This window comes from Carassius gibelio, chromosome B6, assembly GCF_023724105.1.
Source record: "Carassius gibelio isolate Cgi1373 ecotype wild population from Czech Republic chromosome B6, carGib1.2-hapl.c, whole genome shotgun sequence".
NCBI classification, from domain to species: domain Eukaryota; kingdom Metazoa; phylum Chordata; class Actinopteri; order Cypriniformes; family Cyprinidae; genus Carassius; species Carassius gibelio.
The window spans coordinates 22,662,506-22,683,383 of record NC_068401.1 but is presented as its reverse complement, the minus strand read 5'-3'; the positions used below and the strand labels follow the sequence as shown (position 1 = coordinate 22,683,383).

General features: G+C 36.7%; 3 protein-coding genes across 4 annotated transcripts; 2 read left to right on the top strand and 1 right to left on the bottom strand.

Moving 5' to 3' along the window:
- Positions 1–2,999: 2,999 nt before the first annotated feature.
- On the top strand, positions 3,000–10,547 carry mcm6 (minichromosome maintenance complex component 6). The gene is made up of 17 exons (XM_052559853.1): positions 3,000–3,204; positions 3,535–3,681; positions 3,904–4,014; positions 4,343–4,592; positions 4,755–4,920; positions 5,002–5,147; positions 5,229–5,379; positions 5,935–6,076; positions 6,171–6,312; positions 6,560–6,667; positions 7,110–7,265; positions 7,359–7,487; positions 7,724–7,885; positions 8,635–8,770; positions 9,328–9,516; positions 9,656–9,795; positions 9,911–10,547. The coding sequence occupies exons 1-17, from the start codon at positions 3,104–3,106 to the stop codon at positions 10,031–10,033; spliced, it is 2,499 nt and encodes an 832-aa protein (XP_052415813.1). The 5' UTR covers positions 3,000–3,103; the 3' UTR covers positions 10,034–10,547.
- A 189-nt stretch (positions 10,548–10,736) lies between these two features.
- Positions 10,737–13,348, top strand: si:ch73-71c20.5 (DUF4748 domain-containing protein). Its single transcript, XM_052559517.1, has 3 exons — positions 10,737–10,827; positions 12,533–12,842; positions 12,914–13,348. The coding sequence occupies exons 1-3, from the start codon at positions 10,785–10,787 to the stop codon at positions 13,071–13,073; spliced, it is 513 nt and encodes a 170-aa protein (XP_052415477.1). The 5' UTR covers positions 10,737–10,784; the 3' UTR covers positions 13,074–13,348.
- On the bottom strand, positions 13,320–20,651 carry tmbim1a (transmembrane BAX inhibitor motif containing 1a). Of its 2 annotated transcripts, none has more exons than XM_052559516.1 (12): positions 20,542–20,651; positions 17,115–17,344; positions 16,250–16,320; positions 16,034–16,098; positions 15,854–15,907; positions 15,706–15,756; positions 15,430–15,469; positions 15,256–15,293; positions 14,689–14,776; positions 14,509–14,604; positions 14,374–14,427; positions 13,320–14,241 (listed from the first exon to the last, which is right to left on the bottom strand). In XM_052559516.1, the coding sequence occupies exons 2-12, from the start codon at positions 17,329–17,331 to the stop codon at positions 14,092–14,094; spliced, it is 924 nt and encodes a 307-aa protein (XP_052415476.1). In that variant the 5' UTR covers positions 17,332–17,344; positions 20,542–20,651; the 3' UTR covers positions 13,320–14,091. The 2 variants fall into 2 exon arrangements, with proteins under 2 accessions (XP_052415476.1, XP_052415475.1); XM_052559515.1 differs by lacking the exon at positions 20,542–20,651 and adding an exon at positions 19,965–20,382.
- Positions 20,652–20,878: the final 227 nt, after the last annotated feature.

Here is a 20,878-nt window from a genome sequence, read left to right as displayed (position 1 = left end):
AAGATTTCTAATTATTGCCCATGTTAAAAATAGTTGTGCCTCTTAATATTTTTGTTGAAACCATGATGCATTTTTTCATATTCTTTGATGAATATATTTTTTACTGTCACTTTTGATCAATTTATTGCAGCCACACTGAATAACTGTATTCATTTCTTGTGTTTCTTATATCAATTTTGGTAAAAACTGTATCTGTATCTTTTTATCTCATCAACATCTATAAATCTATAAATCAATAAATCAACATCTATCACCACATTGAGACAAATTTAGATGTAGATGGCATAGATGCACAGGTCATGAAAGACATTTGGTCTGATTTTCTCCGAAATTAACTAAAAATGCAAGACAATTCAACTTACACACTGCATGCATCACTGCCATTTTATATACCTGTCAAAGCTCACTTGCAAAACGTAAAAATAACTTTAAAAATGTACATATTAGTCTAAACGTTTAAAAATCATAATGTAGTCATAATGCATTTTTCTCACAAAAGCAGTCACAAGAACACTAGAGTGCCTTCAGTACATCTCTCAGAAAACAAGTTACTTTTGTCTACCTAACGTCATTTAGGAGGGGGCGCCTACACATGATCAAAGTTACACCACCAACCAAAAAAAAACAGCAACTCTATATTCTCTAGTGTTATGACATTCAAAATTACATCTGTCATAACTTGTTTAAAATATTACAAACCTTGACAAACACTTGTCCTCACTCTAGAGAGATCTGGCAGTTATGCTGCTGTGTGCAGGATTGTGAAAGACATAAATCTTCTGACTATTGCAATATCTTATGCACACACTGGCAACTGCAAGCATGCAATAAAGTCCTTGTACTCCTGTGCCAAACGTTACAAAACATCTGATGTACTGAAGACGCCCTGCAGACAAAACCGTCTAGACACCGTTTGCCTTAACGCTATACCTGGCTCAGGTGTGTGTGGTGATTCAGCCAATGCCTTAGCGTATGTTTATCATATTTAATGAGTAACGTCTAAAGCGAATTGATTTTACTGATTGCAAAAAAAAAAAGAAAGAAAAAAAAAACTAGTTTGGGTTCAAACCCGCTGAAGGCACATAAACACACATGCACCCTCATACAAAGAGAAAAACTGATAGAGGTTACAAATGAACTGAACCATTCAAATAAACATAACAGTGCTGATTAAGTGTTACTTTGACGCCTGCATGTCTTCATTCTGTCTACCAATGAAAGTATGATTTTTAAATTTAAAAATGCCGCCACAGGATGAAATCAACCGCTGTGACGGAAACCACAAAAACAAAGACACCTACTTATAGAGACCACAACTCAGGATACGCCTAACAGACACTAAAAACTCTCCCAGACACAAACGTTCATACACATGTTCTTAGTTGATCGACCAGCAAAAGTGGTTTTTATCCCAACCAAACTATCAGGTTCAGATACAGATATCTGTCCACAAAGTCTTCCAGCTACACACATCTGATAACAGAAACATGTCAACAACATCTGTTACCTCTATTAGTTTGTCGAGAAGAACGACTTTAGAAAGTAGTTTCAGAATGATTGAAAACCTTAATGATTGTATTTCTAAAAACCTCAAATCAGAATATTAATGTAATGTTTTTAATAGTTATATTATTATTAGTAACAGGCCAACATTGGCAAAATTTACCAAATTTACTTTTGCATGTTTCTGACCGTATTGTTCATGACTTATCTGTTATGTTGTTCCCAAGAAAGTATGTCTAGTTCTGACTAAAATGACTTAATTCTATGAAGATGGCTTGGCTTTTGGACATTGATAATTACTAGATTAATAGTTATTTAGATATTGTTTTGGGAAACTTTCATTTGGTGTTGCTATGTTTTAGTATGTAATGCCTTGACAGGTATATTTTGAAATCAATCTATTCATCATCTGTTAAATATGATATAATATTTGTTGATTAAAATGAAAGCTATATTGAAGTGTTTTTACCACAAGCCCTATGATTTTAGCTGTTGTGTGAGTAAAACAATCACATTTTAAAAAAATACTTAATGTTGCCTTATAACATTACATTTTTCATTTATATTGCATGTTTGGCATATTTGTATGCATAACTCTCTGGCGTCATCTGCTGGCTTGACTAAAAATATGGCTGTTTACATATAATATAGTAGTTGTGCCATCTAGTGTTAACACAAGGCACATCATTAAAACTGACGAAACAAACTGTAGTGAGCCAACAAGAAAAATAAGCTGAAATCATGTTGAAAAGTAACAGACAGAATAATTTTTTTTTTTTTTTAAGTCATTAAATGAGCAGATGACCAGAAGCGAGACCAGTGAAAAATTAACGGCGGATGGCAAGTAATGTCTGAAATAACTGTTACAAATATTTGTTTTGCTATATACTTTCTGCCAGTTTATTGTATTTTGAGGTTTTAAACGTGGCAACAATACTACCACAATATATAAATACAAATTTCTATAAAATTGCTAAATAATGCCCCATTCAGTACTCACACTATTTGTAGTAAGATTATAGTACCATAATTGGCTCAATCTCAGCTGCGCAGAGAAGAGTAACATGTATCACGTGACACTGTCGCTCTGAAACATTTTTATACATAATGCCACGCAACAACTTCCCAATTTAAAGTTTTAGACACTTTATTACAAGTGCATAATGGGGTTGTTAAAACAGCAAGGTTATTGTTTATACTTTTTTGCACTATATGGGTCTGATACTGTACGTTAACTGATCAATCAAACTTCTAAGGCGATACGCTTCGCCCGTTTAGAGTAACCCCTATTTTATCATTTCATTTTAACAAATATTTTTCCTATTTAAAATTTTTGATATTTCTCTATTGTTTAAATCTTTATTTAAAAAAACTGTCAGACCTAAACATGATGCTCCCCCCTAACAGAAAGCTCGAGAATGATTGGCCATTGTGGCAGCAGCGAAAAGCGAGAATCTGATTGGATCCTGGTGGCGCGAAAATAATCACATGGTACAGCATTTCGCGCGAAAACTTCTGAAAAAGCTCGTGTGCATCTTGTGTTTGACGGGACAGGGAGAACATTATTGTTATAACTTCGTAGTAACAATTAATTACAAAAATGGATGTTGTGGAACAAGGAACAAATACGAATGCTGGTCAGATGATCAAGGACGAACTGGCGGAAAAATGCCAAAAATTATTCCAGGCTTTTTTGGAAGAGTGAGTAAATGCGGTTCTTCTTATTGTTCCTCAGTATTATGAAAGTTTCACGATGGGTAAAGTTAACCCGTATACGTTAGCATAATTACAATATTTCCTATGAAACATTGCACGCTTGTACACTAACATTAGTCTTATGATTTCATGTTAAACTACAAATATATTTATATGGAATGGTAGAATTTATATGTTCGCATGAACATTACACCCGTGCACGTGTTACATGTATTATCTTTGCTTTAATGTAAAAAAAAATGTTTTTCGTGTGATTTGTAGACATTTTGGTCGTACTCATAATTGTACACTATATTGTTGTGTACCGCTCCGCAGGTTTCAGAACAGTGATGGAGAAGTGAAGTACCTGCGGGACGCAGAGGAGTTGATCCGGCCGGAGAGAAACACACTCGTGGTCAGTTTCACCGACCTGGAGGGCTTTAATCAAGAACTGGCAACCGCCATCCAGGAAGAGTTCTATAGGTGTGAAAAAAAAAGAAAATCCCTATTTATTTATTTATTTATATTTATTTATATTGTAAATTGTTTCCATACATTGCTTTTTAATTTAGTCACCATATACTTTGCTATATTCATCTTATCATTTAAATATAAGTACAAAAAACTGCTTTATTTAACTGCTAAAACTTTGTTGACGAACTAAGTGTACAAAGCAAAACTTTTCTTGTTGTTGTTTTGTTTAAGACTTTACCCCTTCCTGTGCCGTGCTGTGCGTAATTTTGCTCGGGATCATGGAGAAGTTCCGATCTCAAAGGAATTCTATGTGGCCTTCCAGGATCTACCAACCAGACACAAGTAAAGAGAATTTTGAAGACAGTGTGACTAATGAATTATTTAAAACTAAAATACTGTATATCAGGGATAGGCAACTCCAGTCCTGGAGGGCCACTATCCTGCAGAGTTTAGCTTCATCCCTCATAAAAACTCACCTGCCTGTATATATCTAGTAATCCCGAAAACACTGATTGCCTTGTTCAGGTGTGTTTAATTAGGGTTGGAGCTGAACTCTGCAGGACAGTGGCTGCCTATCCTTGCTGTATATCTTACAGACTGATTAATCAATTGCTTGTTATTTTGAACACATGCCTTCTTAACTAATCAATCCTGTTCTGGGCTCCTGCAGGATCCGTGAGCTGTCCATGATGAAGGTTGGCTCACTTGTGCGCATCAGTGCCCAGGTTGTCCGTACTCACCCGGTTCACCCTGAGCTGGTGAGCGGCACCTTCCTGTGTTTGGACTGTCAGGGAGTGATAAAAGACGTGGAGCAGCAGTTTAAATACACTCAGCCAAGCATTTGCCGCAACCCTGTGTGCAACAACCGTAGACGATTTCTCCTGGATACAAACAAATCCAAATTCATTGACTTCCAGAAGGTACGACGGGAAGAAAACCATATCATTTTAGAATGTTATTTTTAATAATCATTCCTATTCAGTTGAGATTTCATCATACTAGCCCTGTGCAATTCTCGACTGCTGTACTGTTCTTAAAGAGTTGTTAATGCATTTTGACATTTTACTTCCTTTTAATTCCAGGTGCGTATCCAGGAGACACAGGCTGAGCTGCCACGGGGCTGCATACCTCGTAGTATGGAGGTGATTCTGCGGGCCGAGGCTGTGGAGTCGGCACAGGCTGGTGATAAATGTGACTTCATTGGTTCCCTCATTGTTGTGCCAGATGTATCCCAGCTGTCCACACCAGGTACACACCCCTCATCCAGTCAGCCGTCACTGATGTTTATACAGTGGTTGCACGTCTGAGTATTAATTGTGTTTGTTTCAGGTGTGCGTTCTGAGACCAGCTCTCGTACAGCTGGGGTGCAAGGTTACGAGAATGAGGGTCTCCGTGGGCTTAAAGCGCTGGGTGTCAGAGAACTTTCCTACAAACTTGCTTTCTTGGCGTGCCACGTAGCCCCCACCAATCCCAGAGTAAGAGTCAAGCCCGATGTAGGCATGGAGCCCTCGTTTCTGTTATTCCAGATTATTTTAATGGGATGTCTCTGTTTGTAGTTTGGCGGTAAGGAGATCCGGGATGAGGAGCAGACAGCGGAGAGTATCAAGAAACAGATGACGGTACAGGAGTGGGAGAAGGTGTTTGAGATGAGTCAAGATAAAAACCTCTACCACAACCTCTGCACCAGCCTCTTCCCTACCATTCATGGTTAGACACTTTAAACGTTAATATGTTGGGCACAAGCACAAATTGATGCTAACAAAATGAATTCATATATTCGTGGTAAGTGGCCAGTGACAGGAGAGTGGTTTGGCCGATATAATGCAGATAAATAAACATTGTAAAAAAGTGGAAACTTGCAGTTGTTACCCTGAATTAATAGTTAATCCTAAAATGAAAAGGCATCAGTTACCCATTGATCAATGTCTATATGTGTCTCTTCATAAGACTTGGATGAAATCGCTTGATTTGTGTGGATTTCTCTTTGTAAACTTTTTATGAATGTCTTTATTTGCAAGGATGAACAGAGATGTTATGGGTTTGGAATGACATGAGGATGAGTAACCGATCATTTTTGGGGAAACTTACTCTTTGAAACCCCTTGATCTGTCCTTTGAAAAAACCATTAGCGGTGTAACCAATTGTAGTTGTGTTGATTTAGTCATCGAAATGGATTTCGATTTTAGGTCGTCTTGACTAAAGATTTTTTTACATTGTATGATGCAGTTCAATTATTTCTGATACGAAATCTGTTGTGTTCAGGTAATGATGAGGTAAAGCGGGGGATTCTGCTCATGTTGTTCGGAGGGGTTCCTAAAACCACCATGGAGGGCACATCTCTGAGAGGAGACATCAACGTCTGCATCGTTGGAGATCCCAGCACAGCCAAGAGCCAGTTCCTTAAGTAAAACTAGTTTATCTTGTAAAGAGTGTTTTTCCATTTTCTTTTGATTTATGTGTAATTATGTATTAATTCTCCCGGTTTGGCTGTTTTTCAGACATGTTGAGGAGTTCAGTCCCCGTGCGGTCTACACCAGCGGTAAAGCCTCCAGCGCGGCCGGTCTCACAGCCGCTGTGGTGAGAGATGAGGAATCACACGAGTTTGTCATTGAAGCCGGAGCACTCATGTTGGCTGACAATGTGAGTTATCTTTAAAAATGATTTGTGTAAAGTCCCTGTACGTCTGAGTCACTGAAATCCTTTGTGTTCCTGTAGCTCAAATGGTAGAGCATTGTGTTAGCAAGTGCAAGGTTGGGGGTTTGAATCCCAGGGAACACATGTTAGGAAAAATTGTTAGCCTGAATGCAATGTAAGTCGCTTTGAATAAAATAAAACCTGCTAAATGCATACATTTAAATCCCTATTGATTTGACATTGGTGTCCATAGGGGGTTTGCTGCATTGATGAGTTTGATAAGATGGAAACAAGAGACCAAGTAGCCATCCATGAGGCTATGGAGCAACAGACCATCTCCATCACCAAAGCCGGGGTCAAGGTGAGAGTCAAGATTAAAATGCAGATTTATAGGTTACATATTAGCTTAAACTTTCATCAGTGCATTTGGGATATATTTTTACTAACAGTTTGGATTAGGCCTGGGAAATTCCTACTTTGGATTTAAAGACCTATAATAATGCATTTATTGGGATTGATGAGAAAATTAGGCTGCTGTCACTTTAAGACTAAATGCACTAATTTAATATACTTACACATCTTTTTTATCTAGCTGTTAACATTAAATTAAGACCTAACCAACTGTTTACATAAATATACTAACTTTGAGAATATCTGACTGTTTTGACAATGTAACACTGCAGTGTCTGTGTAAGTGCAATAGACCAGTTTTATCTACCAGTTCATTGCACACCCCTGACCACTGTTATCTGTTAAGATATTTTATGCTTGTACCATAAAAGACTAATTTTGTCAAATTGTAGGCCACTCTGAATGCTCGCACATCCATCTTGGCTGCAGCAAACCCAGTGAACGGACGTTATGACCGCTCCAAATCTCTCAAGCAGAACATCAACCTGACGGCACCCATCATGTCACGTTTTGATCTCTTCTTCATCCTGGTAGACGACTGCAATGAGGTATGCGTTTGTGTGTTCTGACCAACAATGCAACAGCATATGAAGATGATGTTGTTAGATGTTGTTAGTAAATGCCTCTGTCTTTTATTTCAGGTCACTGATTATGCCATTGCCAGACGTATAGTGGATCTCCACTCCAGAATTGAGAATTCTGTCGAGCGTGTCTACAGTCTAGATGAGATCCGCAGATACCTGCTGTTTGCTCGCCAGTTCAAACCAAAGGTGAGTGACGGGACAACTTATCTTCATTCTTCCTGATGCTCCCACTGGCCACAAAATATTTGGAAGTTCACGTAGATTTGAACCAAAAAGGTTCCTTGTTTGCATTTGGCTCAGATCTACTCACCTGGACACTTAGTTTACAAATTTGTATGAACTTGTATTTGGCTCCAAGCTGTTACATTGTCACGATGTCAGGTATTTCTTAACTGTGTCTCGATCTGTGTGTGTGCTATCAGATCTCAAAGGAGTCTGAGGAATTCATTGTGGAGCAGTACAAGCGACTGAGACAGCGGGACGGCTCCGGAGTCACTAAATCAGCTTGGAGGATCACAGTACGGCAGCTGGAAAGCCTGATTCGTCTTTGTGAGAGCATGGCAAGGATGCACTGTTGTGATGAGGTGTGTATATAAAAAAAAAAAAAAGAGAATTCTGAAATGATTTTAGTTATCTTATCTCTAAAATAAATATCAATATTAGTTTGTTTATTGTGATGAGCTATTGAATAATTCCAGGTCTGTTGATAGGATTAAAAAACCATATCTATTCACTAAATGATTTCAGCTATTTCAAAGGTACGGAGCCCCACACATGACATGCAGGAAAAAATATTAGAGGGAACACAATAGTAATCGTGTGCACGTTTTAGTACATTGAGGGCATGAATTAGTAAATCGTGCGCACAATTTATTTATTTTTTCTTACATGTCATTTGTGGGGCTCCGTAAAAAGGTCCTTTCAGCCTATAAAAGAAAATGAACCAAAAATCCCACTCACTAAGCAAGCAAGTATGACTAGCCTTTAATAGGTTAAAATTTACAGACAATTTCCATTTTTTCCAATTGAATTACCTGTTATCAATGGAAGGCATGCTGTACTGTACAGACACACAGAGAAAAGTAGAAACTTCTTCTCAGTGTTGCCCCACAGTTGACTTTTCTGCAAATGTAAAGCTACAAGACATTTCTTACTTGTAAGATGCTAACATCACTGTTTTTAAAGCAGTTAAATATACAGTTTTACTAAGAGACGCTGCTGCTGAACACAACTGAGGCGCACATTACCACCTAGGGTGTGCGTTATTTTTCAATAATTCAAAAGCATGCCACCAATTATTCCTTAATTTTGTTTTATTGTTTCTATCTTTTAGGTTCAGCCAAAGCATGTCAAAGAGGCTTTCAGGCTGCTGAACAAGTCTATTATTCGGGTCGAGACTCCCGATATTAATCTGGACCAGGAGGAAGAGGAGGCCATGGAGGAGGAAGGAGATGACAATCAGATGAATGGTAAAGTCATTCTCTGTTTCTAGACGTGTTAACACTTCATTCAGCCTCTAAATAAAGTCATTTTGATCAATCTAAGTCTAGTACAACATGCTTCTAACTGGGTGCCCCAATATGTCTTCAAAATGTAGGCATATTATTCTTTCTTAAAGGTATAGTGCATCCAAAAATGAAAAATCTGTCATCTTTTACTCACCGTAATGTTTATCCAAACCTGTATGATATACATTCTTCTGTGAAACACAAAATATATTTTTAGAATGTTGGGAAACTGAAACTGAATGTTTTGTTATCAACATTCTTCAAAATATCTTCTTTTGTGTTCCACAGAAGAAAGAAAGTTGAACAGATTTGACATAACATGACTAAATGATGACAGGCATTTCATTTTTGGGTTGACTAACCCTTAAAAAATATGTACAGTGTTTCTTTTATTACAACAGAAGAGCTAGATGTACATATAAGCCTAGACTTGAATATTGTTTTGAACAAAAGTGGGCCTTAGAGTAAAAAATTATGACTGTTTTAACCACACTTCTTTGTTTTCTTGCTGTTTTTAGGCCATGACCATGCACCTAATGGTGTGAATGGAGATGTTAATGGAGAAGCGAATGGTCACGAGCATACAAATGGTATTAACGGTCACGGGGTCAACGGTGATAGCGCCAAACCCTCACTGCGACTGTCATTTGCAGAGTATAAACGAATTTCTAACCTGTTGGTGTTACATCTGCGTCACGCTGAGGAAGGTGAGCACTCTGTACAAGTCATAACAAACTGTAATTTCAGCAATTATTATGCACTTTTAACACAAACTACAACATGAAATGCTCAGACAACACAACACAGCCCGCAGGAATCTAATTTGCATTATGCCATTTCTCCTAGCCGAGGACGAGACTGCGCTTAAGAAGAGTGAAGTAGTGAACTGGTATCTGAAGGAAATCGAATCCGAGATTGATTCAGAAATGGAACTCATCAATAAGAAGGCAATGATAGAGAAAATTATCTACAGACTGGTTCACTATGTAAGGAAACATTTTCATTTGATTTAAATCTCTCTATGTTTAAGCTCTATTGTGAATATGTTGTGTAGAGACTGCATGAAGTGTTATAATATGTATTGTCTGTTCTCTTCATCAGGATTACATTTTGATTGAGCTGACACAGTCTGGGCTGAAAGGATCAGCGGAGTCCAGTGGAACAGAATCCCAGGAGGAAGACGTCACGCTGGTGGTCAACCCCAATTATACTTTTGATGACTAAACTTTTTGACCTTGACATTTTCTGCTGTATTCACTCAAAGTGTTAGGGATTTTATTAGAGATGGCATTCTGAAAGTGGGGGTGTGCTTCTTCAGTCCCTTCTCTTTTTGTAAATTTTTAGCTTTTTCCCCACAATGTTTTTGCATTGCTTCGTAAGGATGGTTATAACCATTCTCATTTTTATGAGGATTTGTGACCTTGCAAAAAAAAAAAGATTTTTGTAAATATGTTTTTTTTTATTCTAGTGTTTTAGAACATTTTAAAATTTTAGAAATTGTCATGCATAAAGTGTCTTTCATATATAGTTTATCATGTTTTGTTAAGTGCTGTCAAAGTGTAATTCTATTATAAGTTGTGTTCATTATGCAATGAATAATAACATGTTTATTTGCTGAAAAACATGTAATGTTTAAAACAAATGAGATCACTGATGTCGGTTGTCAGTAGAAATTGCTCGTTCAAATCCCTTGTATTAATATCCATATATTAATAAAAATACAAACTGAAAAAATAGAAAAACATTGCTAATTTTGGCTATATTTCATTTGGTTTTTTGTTGTTGGAAAAATGCATTTACAGAACATTAATTTCTAAAATTAACTGTTTTTAAATTAAAGATGAGCATCCCTTTTAAAAACTTAAGAGGGTATTTTCACAAATGAATATAAAATTATTTAGCATTGGATTGGACGCGCTCCCTAAAATGCTCGTCAGTGTCACGTGAACGTGCTTCTCTTCCTTACACAACAAAGATGGCGGCGCACTGTAGGAACCTGATGAGGTCGACTTTGCAAGGTAGATAAACGTGCGAACATAAGATTGATTAATTTACTTTATAAACGTGATACATCTGAATAAGTTGACTTCACGTTATTACCTTACTTATTAAATATTTTTAAACCACCGCTACAAATTTGAATTACTGGTGCCTTACCAAATGGTAGCTTGGCAGGCACTGAGGAGATTCATGTAGCATTAATTTACGTGGACATTACTTGTATTTAGCTGTATGCAAAGAACCGTTCAAGATAAACAAATTTTTTTGTTGTTGATACTGATTTAATCTACTTGGTAAAAGCCCAAATGCAAGAATTTGACTCAATAGATGGTGCAAACTTAAATGGCTTAAAGGTAAAAAATGGCCATAAAACTAGTTGAAGTTTTTTAGAAATGATTACATTCTATTATTGGTGTGAACTTAGTACACAGAATATCCAAAAATCCAGGATTTCAGCTATTAGCATAATGAGAGATAAGATATCAGAACACACTATAAAGCAAAATATTATCTAATTACCGTTTTTGATAAAATCCCAGAAAATGATCAGATGTCATTTTTTGTCATTATCGCATATCCCGAATTTAGATTATTTAATTGATTTATCAATAATTATTGTTCAAATTAATATAAGATTTAATACTTTTGACTCATCTGTTTTCTTAAAAATGGTTTAAAGGCTGAAATGTAAAGTTTAGCAATTTTTTAAAATGTTTTCTTTTTGTGAAAACTTGTATCTGTACTGTAAATTATGCTTTTACAGTTTAATACGGTACTATGGACATTGCCCAACCCTGCTCATATGGTATTAATTTTATTTGTGCAGCTCTTAAAAAGGTCTTAAATTTGAGCTTAAAAATACTGCAGAAACCCTGATAAATTCAACATCTTGTTGTTCAGACTCCGAATCTCACATGTAGTAGGTTGATTAGATGCCACTATTTCAGGGAATCCCATCAGTCTGAGGAATTATTAAGTGATATTACATGAGCAAAAATGTTGTTTTTCTTAGTATCGGCATAAGCGCGGTAAAGCTGCAGGCCACATAATCGCAGCCATGCTGAAACTTAGACCAATATTGCTTGTGTACAACACCAGTTCACACAATATTAACATAAGTTAATATTGAAAAAACTTACATTTTGGACAGAATTCAACTCCAAACGAAGCCAAAGCTAAGTTAACCGTTGTGTGTCTCCGAACATTAATGGTGCACATAAATGTGCAAACAGCAATGGTGTTTGGCTCCTGATTGAATCAGTTGGTGCTGAATGAATCAATCAATTATTCAATGACTAAATAAAGACAATCACGTGTCGCCACCTACTGGCATTAATAAGAAGCTCTAACAATGTAGACATGGGATGAAACTGGGTTTGAAGGCCATAATAAAATATAAATGCCTGCGTTGCAGATGATAAACTGCCCCCATTACCTACAAGCCATCCATCCCTAAACCATAATTCAACCGCTGACATCATCTGAGCCCACTTGATTCTTAATGCTAACCTGCATTACTACACATATCTACTAACCTGAGCAGACACTTCCTCTGCATACAGACAACTCTAATTTTTTAATAGCACTGCGTTCCATTTTATTTAATAAATATTCACAAAACACTGTATGTGATTTAGTAGGTCGGTATGGAAAGGATGCAGAAAATAAATGTAGGATGAATGTGATTAAACACTGTTTAACATCTTTTAAATTTTTGTTCAGGTTTGTATAAGTTGTCAAATAGGACATTATGGATTGGATCTCGCTATGAGCAAAGCGTTGTTCGTCCCAGACTGCAGGACAATGTTTTGCACAGCAGAGCTCTACACTGCGGACATTACGCTTTACAAAGCATCACCAAGACAGAGTCTCCAAAGGTTACGAACACCCAGAAAGCACCAGAACCTGAAAACAAGACAAGCCAACAAAAGATAGACGAAGAGGAGGAGGAGGAGGAGGAAGAAGATAACAGGCCTGAGTACATCCCCAAAAGAAAGGCCAAAAATCCTCTAATGAAAGTTGGATATGCATGGTAAGTACTGCCAGAATAAACCAGTAGTAAAAACTATTTCAGGCCACTGACACCGAGATGTTTTCCTCTAGGATGATCGGCCTGCCTGCTGGAATCATTGGCTTTATTCTGGCGAAGAGACAGGTGGACAAGAACCGACTCAAGCAGCTGAAAATCAGACAGAGAATGAAGAAAGCCAATGAGGGAGATTACGAGAGAGACCGATATAAATCAGCCACCAGGATGCAGTGACAGCTGTACTTTGAGAAAATGACTCTATTGTGTTAGATAATTGCCTCATTGTGCATAAAATTGCATTGGGCTGCCATGGAAACAGTGAGCGGAGCAGGATATAACAAAGACATCGTAGAAAGCAAACATTTATTATAGTGGAACTCATGGATGAGGAGTTGATGAAGACCTCGACTGAAGGATTTCATTGCTGCCTGTTTGAAATGTTTGCATACAGAACACCATTATAAGCAACCACTAGTAAAATCAATTAAATAATATGTGTGTTCCTTTTATTATGATCATCCTCACAATAACAATGATTACACATCCAACTTCAGCCACATTGTTGTTCAACGTGGCATGAGAACATTATAACAGAAAAGACAGTTTTATTTTGTCTATACAATTGAAATATAACAATCCTTTAATATGTAGTTACCACTTTTAATTCTTGGGTGTATCTTTGGTGGCAAACACAGGAAAAGCACCATTGTACATCACATAATCTGTGACCTTTGGTTAAGTGTATCAAATTCATTAAGTAAAGGCATTTATTTCCCAAAATTAAAGCAAAATATATTTGATGTAGACTTTTATACTGTATATAAAAATGCCAGTGATAAATATTCTAAACTCATAAAATAAAATACAGTTAGATTGCATGTACAAAGCAGAAAGGCTATACCCTCAACCAAAATGTACCACACACACACACATAATACCTACAGTAAATACAGCAAATCTAAGTCTAAATTTGCCTAATACAGATCCACTTCTAAAAGACAGCTTCCATTTCCATGACAAAGTAACGGCTATATAATATCACTCATCGTTTATTGTAACATAAGCATATGGTAAGTAAACAATGCAAATGATATTCATCCCTTACCAGTTGTTTCATAAGTATAAAGATAGATATGTTTTTGTTCTGTATTATTTGAGTACATGTTGGTTAGGTCTGGACTGAGAAGACACTGCACAGTGCATAAACATAAAAAGACAAGACAGGAAAGTTCCATCGGCCAGCTTAAAGCTTCTATCTCTCCGCAAATCCAATAATTTGCAGGAGGAAGATGAAGATCTGGACAATGTCAACATAAAGGGAGAGAGCCGCAAACACATACTCCTCTGCCCCGATGGAGAGCTTCCTGTTCCCGATGAGCAGCTGGGTGTGATAGGCCAGAAACTAAATCATTTAAAAACACACAAATGCAAAGAAGTGAATTTAGGATTGGATTCTCCCACACAAAGCGTAAGTATTCCACAAAAAAAAAAAAAAAAAAAAAAGAATTCAATGAGATGCAGTGAACAGACATACCAGAGTGAAAGCAATGGCCCCTATTGCTGCATAGAGCATGTGAAGCCATGGGATCTGAAACAAAGAGTGAAGAAGTCAGGTAAATGATCAAATGACTATTTCTGGACAAAATACAAGATGCAAAGTCATACTTACGTATTTGAATGACAGCACAATAGCTGTGATGATGCCAGTCACAAACACGACGATTCCGAGGACGCAGAAAAAACCGGAACATTTAGTGAAATCCACCTATAAAAGAACAGAAAAGCATGGTTACATACGCTGAAACATTAAAGTCATGCTTATGGTGTACAAATTATATGTGTAGCCCACCTTAGTCTGGAAGCAGAACACAGTCACCGCGACAGACACAAGAACAGTGATGCCCAGGGCCAGGAAAACTGCCTTAGTGCTGTAATAGCTACAAACAAAAAATTGCATTAGAATATTCAGAATTATTATTATTAGCAAAATATACTACCATTCGAAAACATGGGGTCTAGAAGATTGACGAAGAAGTCTATATGCTCGCCAAGGTTGCATTTACTTGATACATACATTGATAAATGAAAGTTGACAAACAGCATTTATTTGAAATAGAAATTTTCGCTGTCATTTTTGTTCCTGGTACATGCTGAATTAATGGATTACATTTTTTGAAGAAAAAAAAAAAAAAGTGTATACATAGACATCTTAATACATCTAGTACAAAGAAGAATTAAATGGCGTGGGAACAAAACCACTCTATCATTGCAGACTAAATGGACAAAGGAGTTGTCAAAAGCTAAACAGAAGGTTTACAGGACATCCATTAAAACACTGCGTCAACAGTCCTGAGACTGTCCCCCACCCACTGTATCTAACCACTGAGACACACATGTAGTGTGTGACATGTCTCACCTTGCTATATTTCCAGTCATAAACGATAGGGCCAGTGTCTAAAATAAGAAAAAACAGGCAAGGTTTAAAGACTTTAGTGTCCTTGATACTTAGTCTACAGCATTACATGTAAAAACAACATTGCCCATTAAAGGTCTGGCCTCATTCCCTCTTAATTCCTTCAGAATGACTCACAAAAATGGCCAACAGGATCAGGTTCCATGGGAAACGCCTCCTGAAATGTAACAAAGGACAGAGCTAAATTCACCGGATCACATTACATCTTATGTTTGCAGTGGCTCTTTTTATTTCTTCGATTAAATGATTTTTTTTTTGTTTATAATGTCTGGTATGATGTTTGTGCCCTCATTCTTACTGCGTCACATTACGAAACTACGAGAATTACAAAATATCGCCATCTGTTCTGTTTATTATCAGGTTGACAAAAAAGAAATGGGGCAAACATCTCACCTGGGTCCCTGACAGCAAACCAATACCATGTGAGTGACAAAATAGACAGCACTGAAAAAAAAAAAAAACATTTTAACAGTCATTCACATTGTTCTATTTTTCTACATTTGTATTTAAGGTTATAAATATGAAGTCGTTTCATTCTTACTATGAAACCCAGTAAATGGCTGGATTCTTCCTCACAAACACTCCTACAGGTTCCCTGTGTGAATAAAAACAAATTAGAGTTTAACAACAAAGTCCACCGGAACCAGCAGAGATAACATTTGTCCTTTATTTAGTGTGAACATAAAGCACAGAAAGTAACCACACAAACTAAAAGACTCACACAAATGTGAAAATAGCCACGATGGTAGCTGTGACCAGAAGCTGCGCAGCGAGGATCAGATAAACCTGCAAGACACAAAGAACATTTTTCCAAACCTATCCGTTTAGGACCATATTCAAAAATCCATTAATCTGAAATAGCAACTGATTAACATTACCATAAAACACTTTTACTTTTTAGCAAGATTATGCAGATTACAAAAGAACGGTTCCTTACTTTTCGTATAAAAGTGTGACGGACACTAATATCGTCAAATCCTCCTGTTGTGGTAAATCCTTCATTATCACCTGTAACAATCATATTTTCTGTGAAAACTGCATCTCCTGAAGTGCTATTTGCAGAATGCAGAGCATGAATGGCCTCATTCACATCAGTCTGTGTAAATAAACCATCATATAACTGGGAAAGTCTTCAACGTTGAGCACTTTGATGTACACGAATCATTAAATTACAAAAATACATCATATAAATATGAGCATATAGTGGGATATAGAAAGATATAGAGGGAATTTTCATGACTTAGAGTTAAAATTAAATAAGTGGAAGCTTGAAAGCAAATTTTTCGAAAAGTTCACAAAGCCTAAAGTGCTCATAGTTGAAGAAATCCCCAACTATGTAAGCGATAAATAAATTAGCATTTAAATGGTTTTTATTACACTACAAGAAAGAGATCATGGAATGATATAGGAGACATGAAACTACCACAGATATATCCGGAGGTAATCAGTTGCCAGGAACAACAGTAAATTCAATAAGTGTTGTTAGAATTAGAATGATGCGACCAACCAATCAGAATCAAGTATTCCAGAGAGAGATCTAATGAATCACTACATCACTGGCTTATCAACACTAATCAGGTTAGAGCTAGGCTATAGGGACTGCATTAAGAAAAATGCTGACTTCAGTCATGATCTGCTAAAATTCAATTTCCAGAACAATGGACTGTTTAAGCGATGAACCAGATCTTAAACCTAAAGCTGATCTGGAGGCTATTCAATACTGTTCTCAAATTTTTCAGGACCATGAACACTGTGACAGCAAAATTAAAAAGTTGAAGGTTTACCAGAAATAACAGTCTTACCTAAACCAGGAGGGATGACGGGGATGACAGGCATACTTGGCGGGGGGTATCCCGCAGGTTGGCCTCGGTATGGATCATTGGGCTGTGGGTAAGGCGGCTGTCCCCCGTACGCGTTGAAGCCATATGGGGGGGCCGAAGCAGGGTAACCTCCTCCAGGCTGAGGGTTAGAGATCAGCCGCGAATCATCGTAACCCGGAGGAAAATCGGACCTTGACATGCTGCTTTAATGCCTGGTGGGTAGATTAGATACCATAGTGACCATGTGTTACTAAAGTGCAGAAAATACCCAAGATAAAATCAGACTTGCTCCAAAACAATGGATTTACTTTCTTTATTCTTTCTTTAGGAGCATGTCAATGTTCAAATGCTATCAAGAAGATTTGTTTGATTGATCTGCGTTTTCTAAATCATCTCCCATTCAGCCATAAAATATATTTCAATAACCCAACAAACCAAGAACTGTTTCAAATGTAAAAAACTTTCTCAAGCTAAACACGATCTGTCAATTATTGAACACAACCTATAACTGAGCTTAAGATGATCTTTCCCTTTTGTATTAAACTTGTTTATAACCAGGAAAACATTCATCATCCAACTCCAAAAACATTTCACGGGCAGGAAAGAGCTTCCTGTTTCTGGATACATGCATACTCTCTCAGTTTCAATACTAACAAAAGTAGTTCACTATGCGGTCACTAATGGTTCTAGATTGAAGTGACTGATGTTGTCTCTCACTTTTAGATGAAATCCCTGAAGAAATCCATTTATATTTTAAAACACTTTTAACTGTAACTTGAAATCGTATTTATAGAATGAATATTTAAAATCGTTTGAATTTTGAATCTCTCTTAGAGCATGAAATTATGCACAAGGAGAGGCATTTTAAGGTAAAAGTAGAACAAATTATCTTTTGAATCATTAAATTGATGAAAACTGAACAAGGTAAGGATTTAAATAATAATATAAGAGTATTATAATAACTTACAATTATTACTCATTAACTGTTCAACAATTGTGTGTACATTTTAGCGAAGTTATCAACGTAATTTCGGTAGGATTACACCCATCTAATCTAATCAATTTAGTTAATGGATAAAAAAAAAGCAAGCGCTGACCAGTTTCATTTTTGAAAACAATTCAGACGGAAATGTCAAATTATCTTAAGGACAACATTTCTGCAAGAGCACTAAACTTAGAATATCCTTCCTGCCTCTTCCCATCGAGATATACTGTATGATGCAAACAACAGATAAGTGGACATAAATTCACTCTGCGTCTGCACATCTACACTTTGAAAGGATTCTTTTCATTTTAATCTCTACAGTAACGTTCATGAAAGATTTGAACGTACAATATTTTGGATCAGTGAGTACAAGCTTCTGAAAAGCTCTGATGAAATACCAAAGCTTCAAATATTATGTTGCCATTTTGACTCTCACAGTAATGATCACGGCAATTTTTTTTTTAAAAAAAGCACTAACCACACTTTAAAAAGTCTTCCTGGAAATAACCATCAAGGCACAGCCCATGAAAGGCCTTACAGTGAGTGGTCTGAATACACCTAGTTTTTCCTCAACGACTAAGTTTTCCTACGCTCAGGTTATGGGGTGATATTTTGAAATTTGTATGATACTTTTTTTCTTCGCATATGTTAAGACATTATTTGTGTTAAGACGTTACTTCCTGTTATCTAACAGAGCAGCTCTTGCAGGACCAAACAGTGAGGTCAACATGCACAGATGACTCACACCTGCTAAGGAAACTCTTATGCAACCCAATTCAATATTGTCAGTTTATGAAAGTATCCTGAGAAAAGGCGTTTCTGCATTTCATGTTCAGGGAGGAGTGACTGTCAAATTAACTTTGAGCAACTAAACTGAGTCATAAATGAACCAACATTTTCCAGGATGTGTGACAGAACTCTGTGAACAATATAAAACCAGGTTTAATGTCACTTTTTACTTTCAGCCCATGTACATGTAAGTACTTTCTCATGTATACACCTCGATGGTATACAGGCTGCTTCTAATGTTTACAAAAACAAGGAGGGCGCTGCTGGGTAATTTAAGCCAGACTGGGAAAGAATGTCTCCTTTCTTGTATCAGTTCAACACTGCCAGCATGACTCAAGCAAGCCTGCAACACACGGTTACATCATGTGCTCTACTAAGCAACCTTTTAGATTTCAAGTGGAAACTAAATAACACGTTAATTTCCTTACTTTTCTACCCTAGTACTTGAGATTGGTTAAAACGTTATGCAATCAGTCATATTCAAATAACTGTTGTGCAGAGATAGTAACTATTAACTTTTTTGGTTTTCCCTGATAGGGTTGATCAGGAACAGTTAATGGGTTTTTAATATTACACATGTATTGAATAGAAAACATGGTTAATGCGATTGATCTGTGAATCAGGTTGTGTTTCAGTCTACTTCAACAGCGGATCCGGGCATCACAGTTACGTTCAATGTGTGTTATGATGTTTAGATCTCAGAGGATTTGAAACAAAGCCACAAACTGCATTATATTCTATCACTAAAAGGGTATTTTAGAAAAGTGTGATCTTACTCCCTTGAAATATAGACTAAAAGCAAGTTATATACTTATAAATACAGGCTAATTGTCAAAACTCTTTTCTAAAGCTGTTGAACATGTTTTGGCCTCATTTCCCCTCGCAAATATTTACCACGGTTACCCTAGTTTCCGCCAAAATAAGAAGTGCTAATTATTTTACTCTCATGTTAAAGCATAAATTAATCAATCGATGTACTATTCGACAGTTGTAATTTTTTTTTTACCTCATGCTTTAGAAGAGCACGTGAGGGTAGAATAAAACAGTAACAATCTTACCACGCGTTGTCTGAAATCCAGAAAACTTCACCCAATAGGTGTTGTAGCTTAAAGAAAGAAACACCTGCTAATATTATCCTTCAAACTGAGCCTTTTTAAATAAAAACGGGTGAGGTTGTTCACTAATCCACCTTCTTCAGTGTGAGTTCAACTAGTGTACAGCCAGCAGCAGTCAGTCGATGACGTTCAGTGTAATAATGTGCTCATGATGCTTACAAGCCAGCAGGTGGAGTCAGCCTGTTACTACAACATAACTCAAAACAAATAAACCACAAGATAGCCGTTATACCAGTAGATATGCTTTGCTCAAAGTTAAGTTAAAACGACATATAATGAACTACTGTCTGTCTGCTATCTTTATGTAGGCTAACGCTTCACCAAAAAAAAAAAAAACCTAAGAAGTCTGTCGAGGCGTGGTGGTGAACTAGAGTCTAGACACACCCAGGTTGCATATTTGTATTCTTAGAACAAGCTGTGATGTGTGCGTGTGTGTGTCTGTGTGCTCCAGTCGTTCGGTCGTTTTGTTTTCTTACACCAGGTAGTGCTAAATTGCATTCAATATCAAAAGATTATTTACCAAATGCAGCCTACAGCAGTGGTTCCCAACACTGGTTCTGGAGGAGGCACCCCAAAATCAAACACACCTGATTTAGGTCATCAGCACATTAGTATAGACGTCAAGATCTGAAATGGGTGTGACAGAGAAAGGAGATTTGCAAAATGTGCCGAAAACTACATCAATTAAAAAAAATACTTAGAATAAAAATCATAGTAAACTTTCATATTATGATCCAATTTATTTTATGACTTAATTGTTTTTTAATAGTTATTAAATATTCTAACATGAATTAAAATCATAACATAAAAAACGTGATGCTTCAGAGAAATGTTTTATCATTTAATAACAAATATAT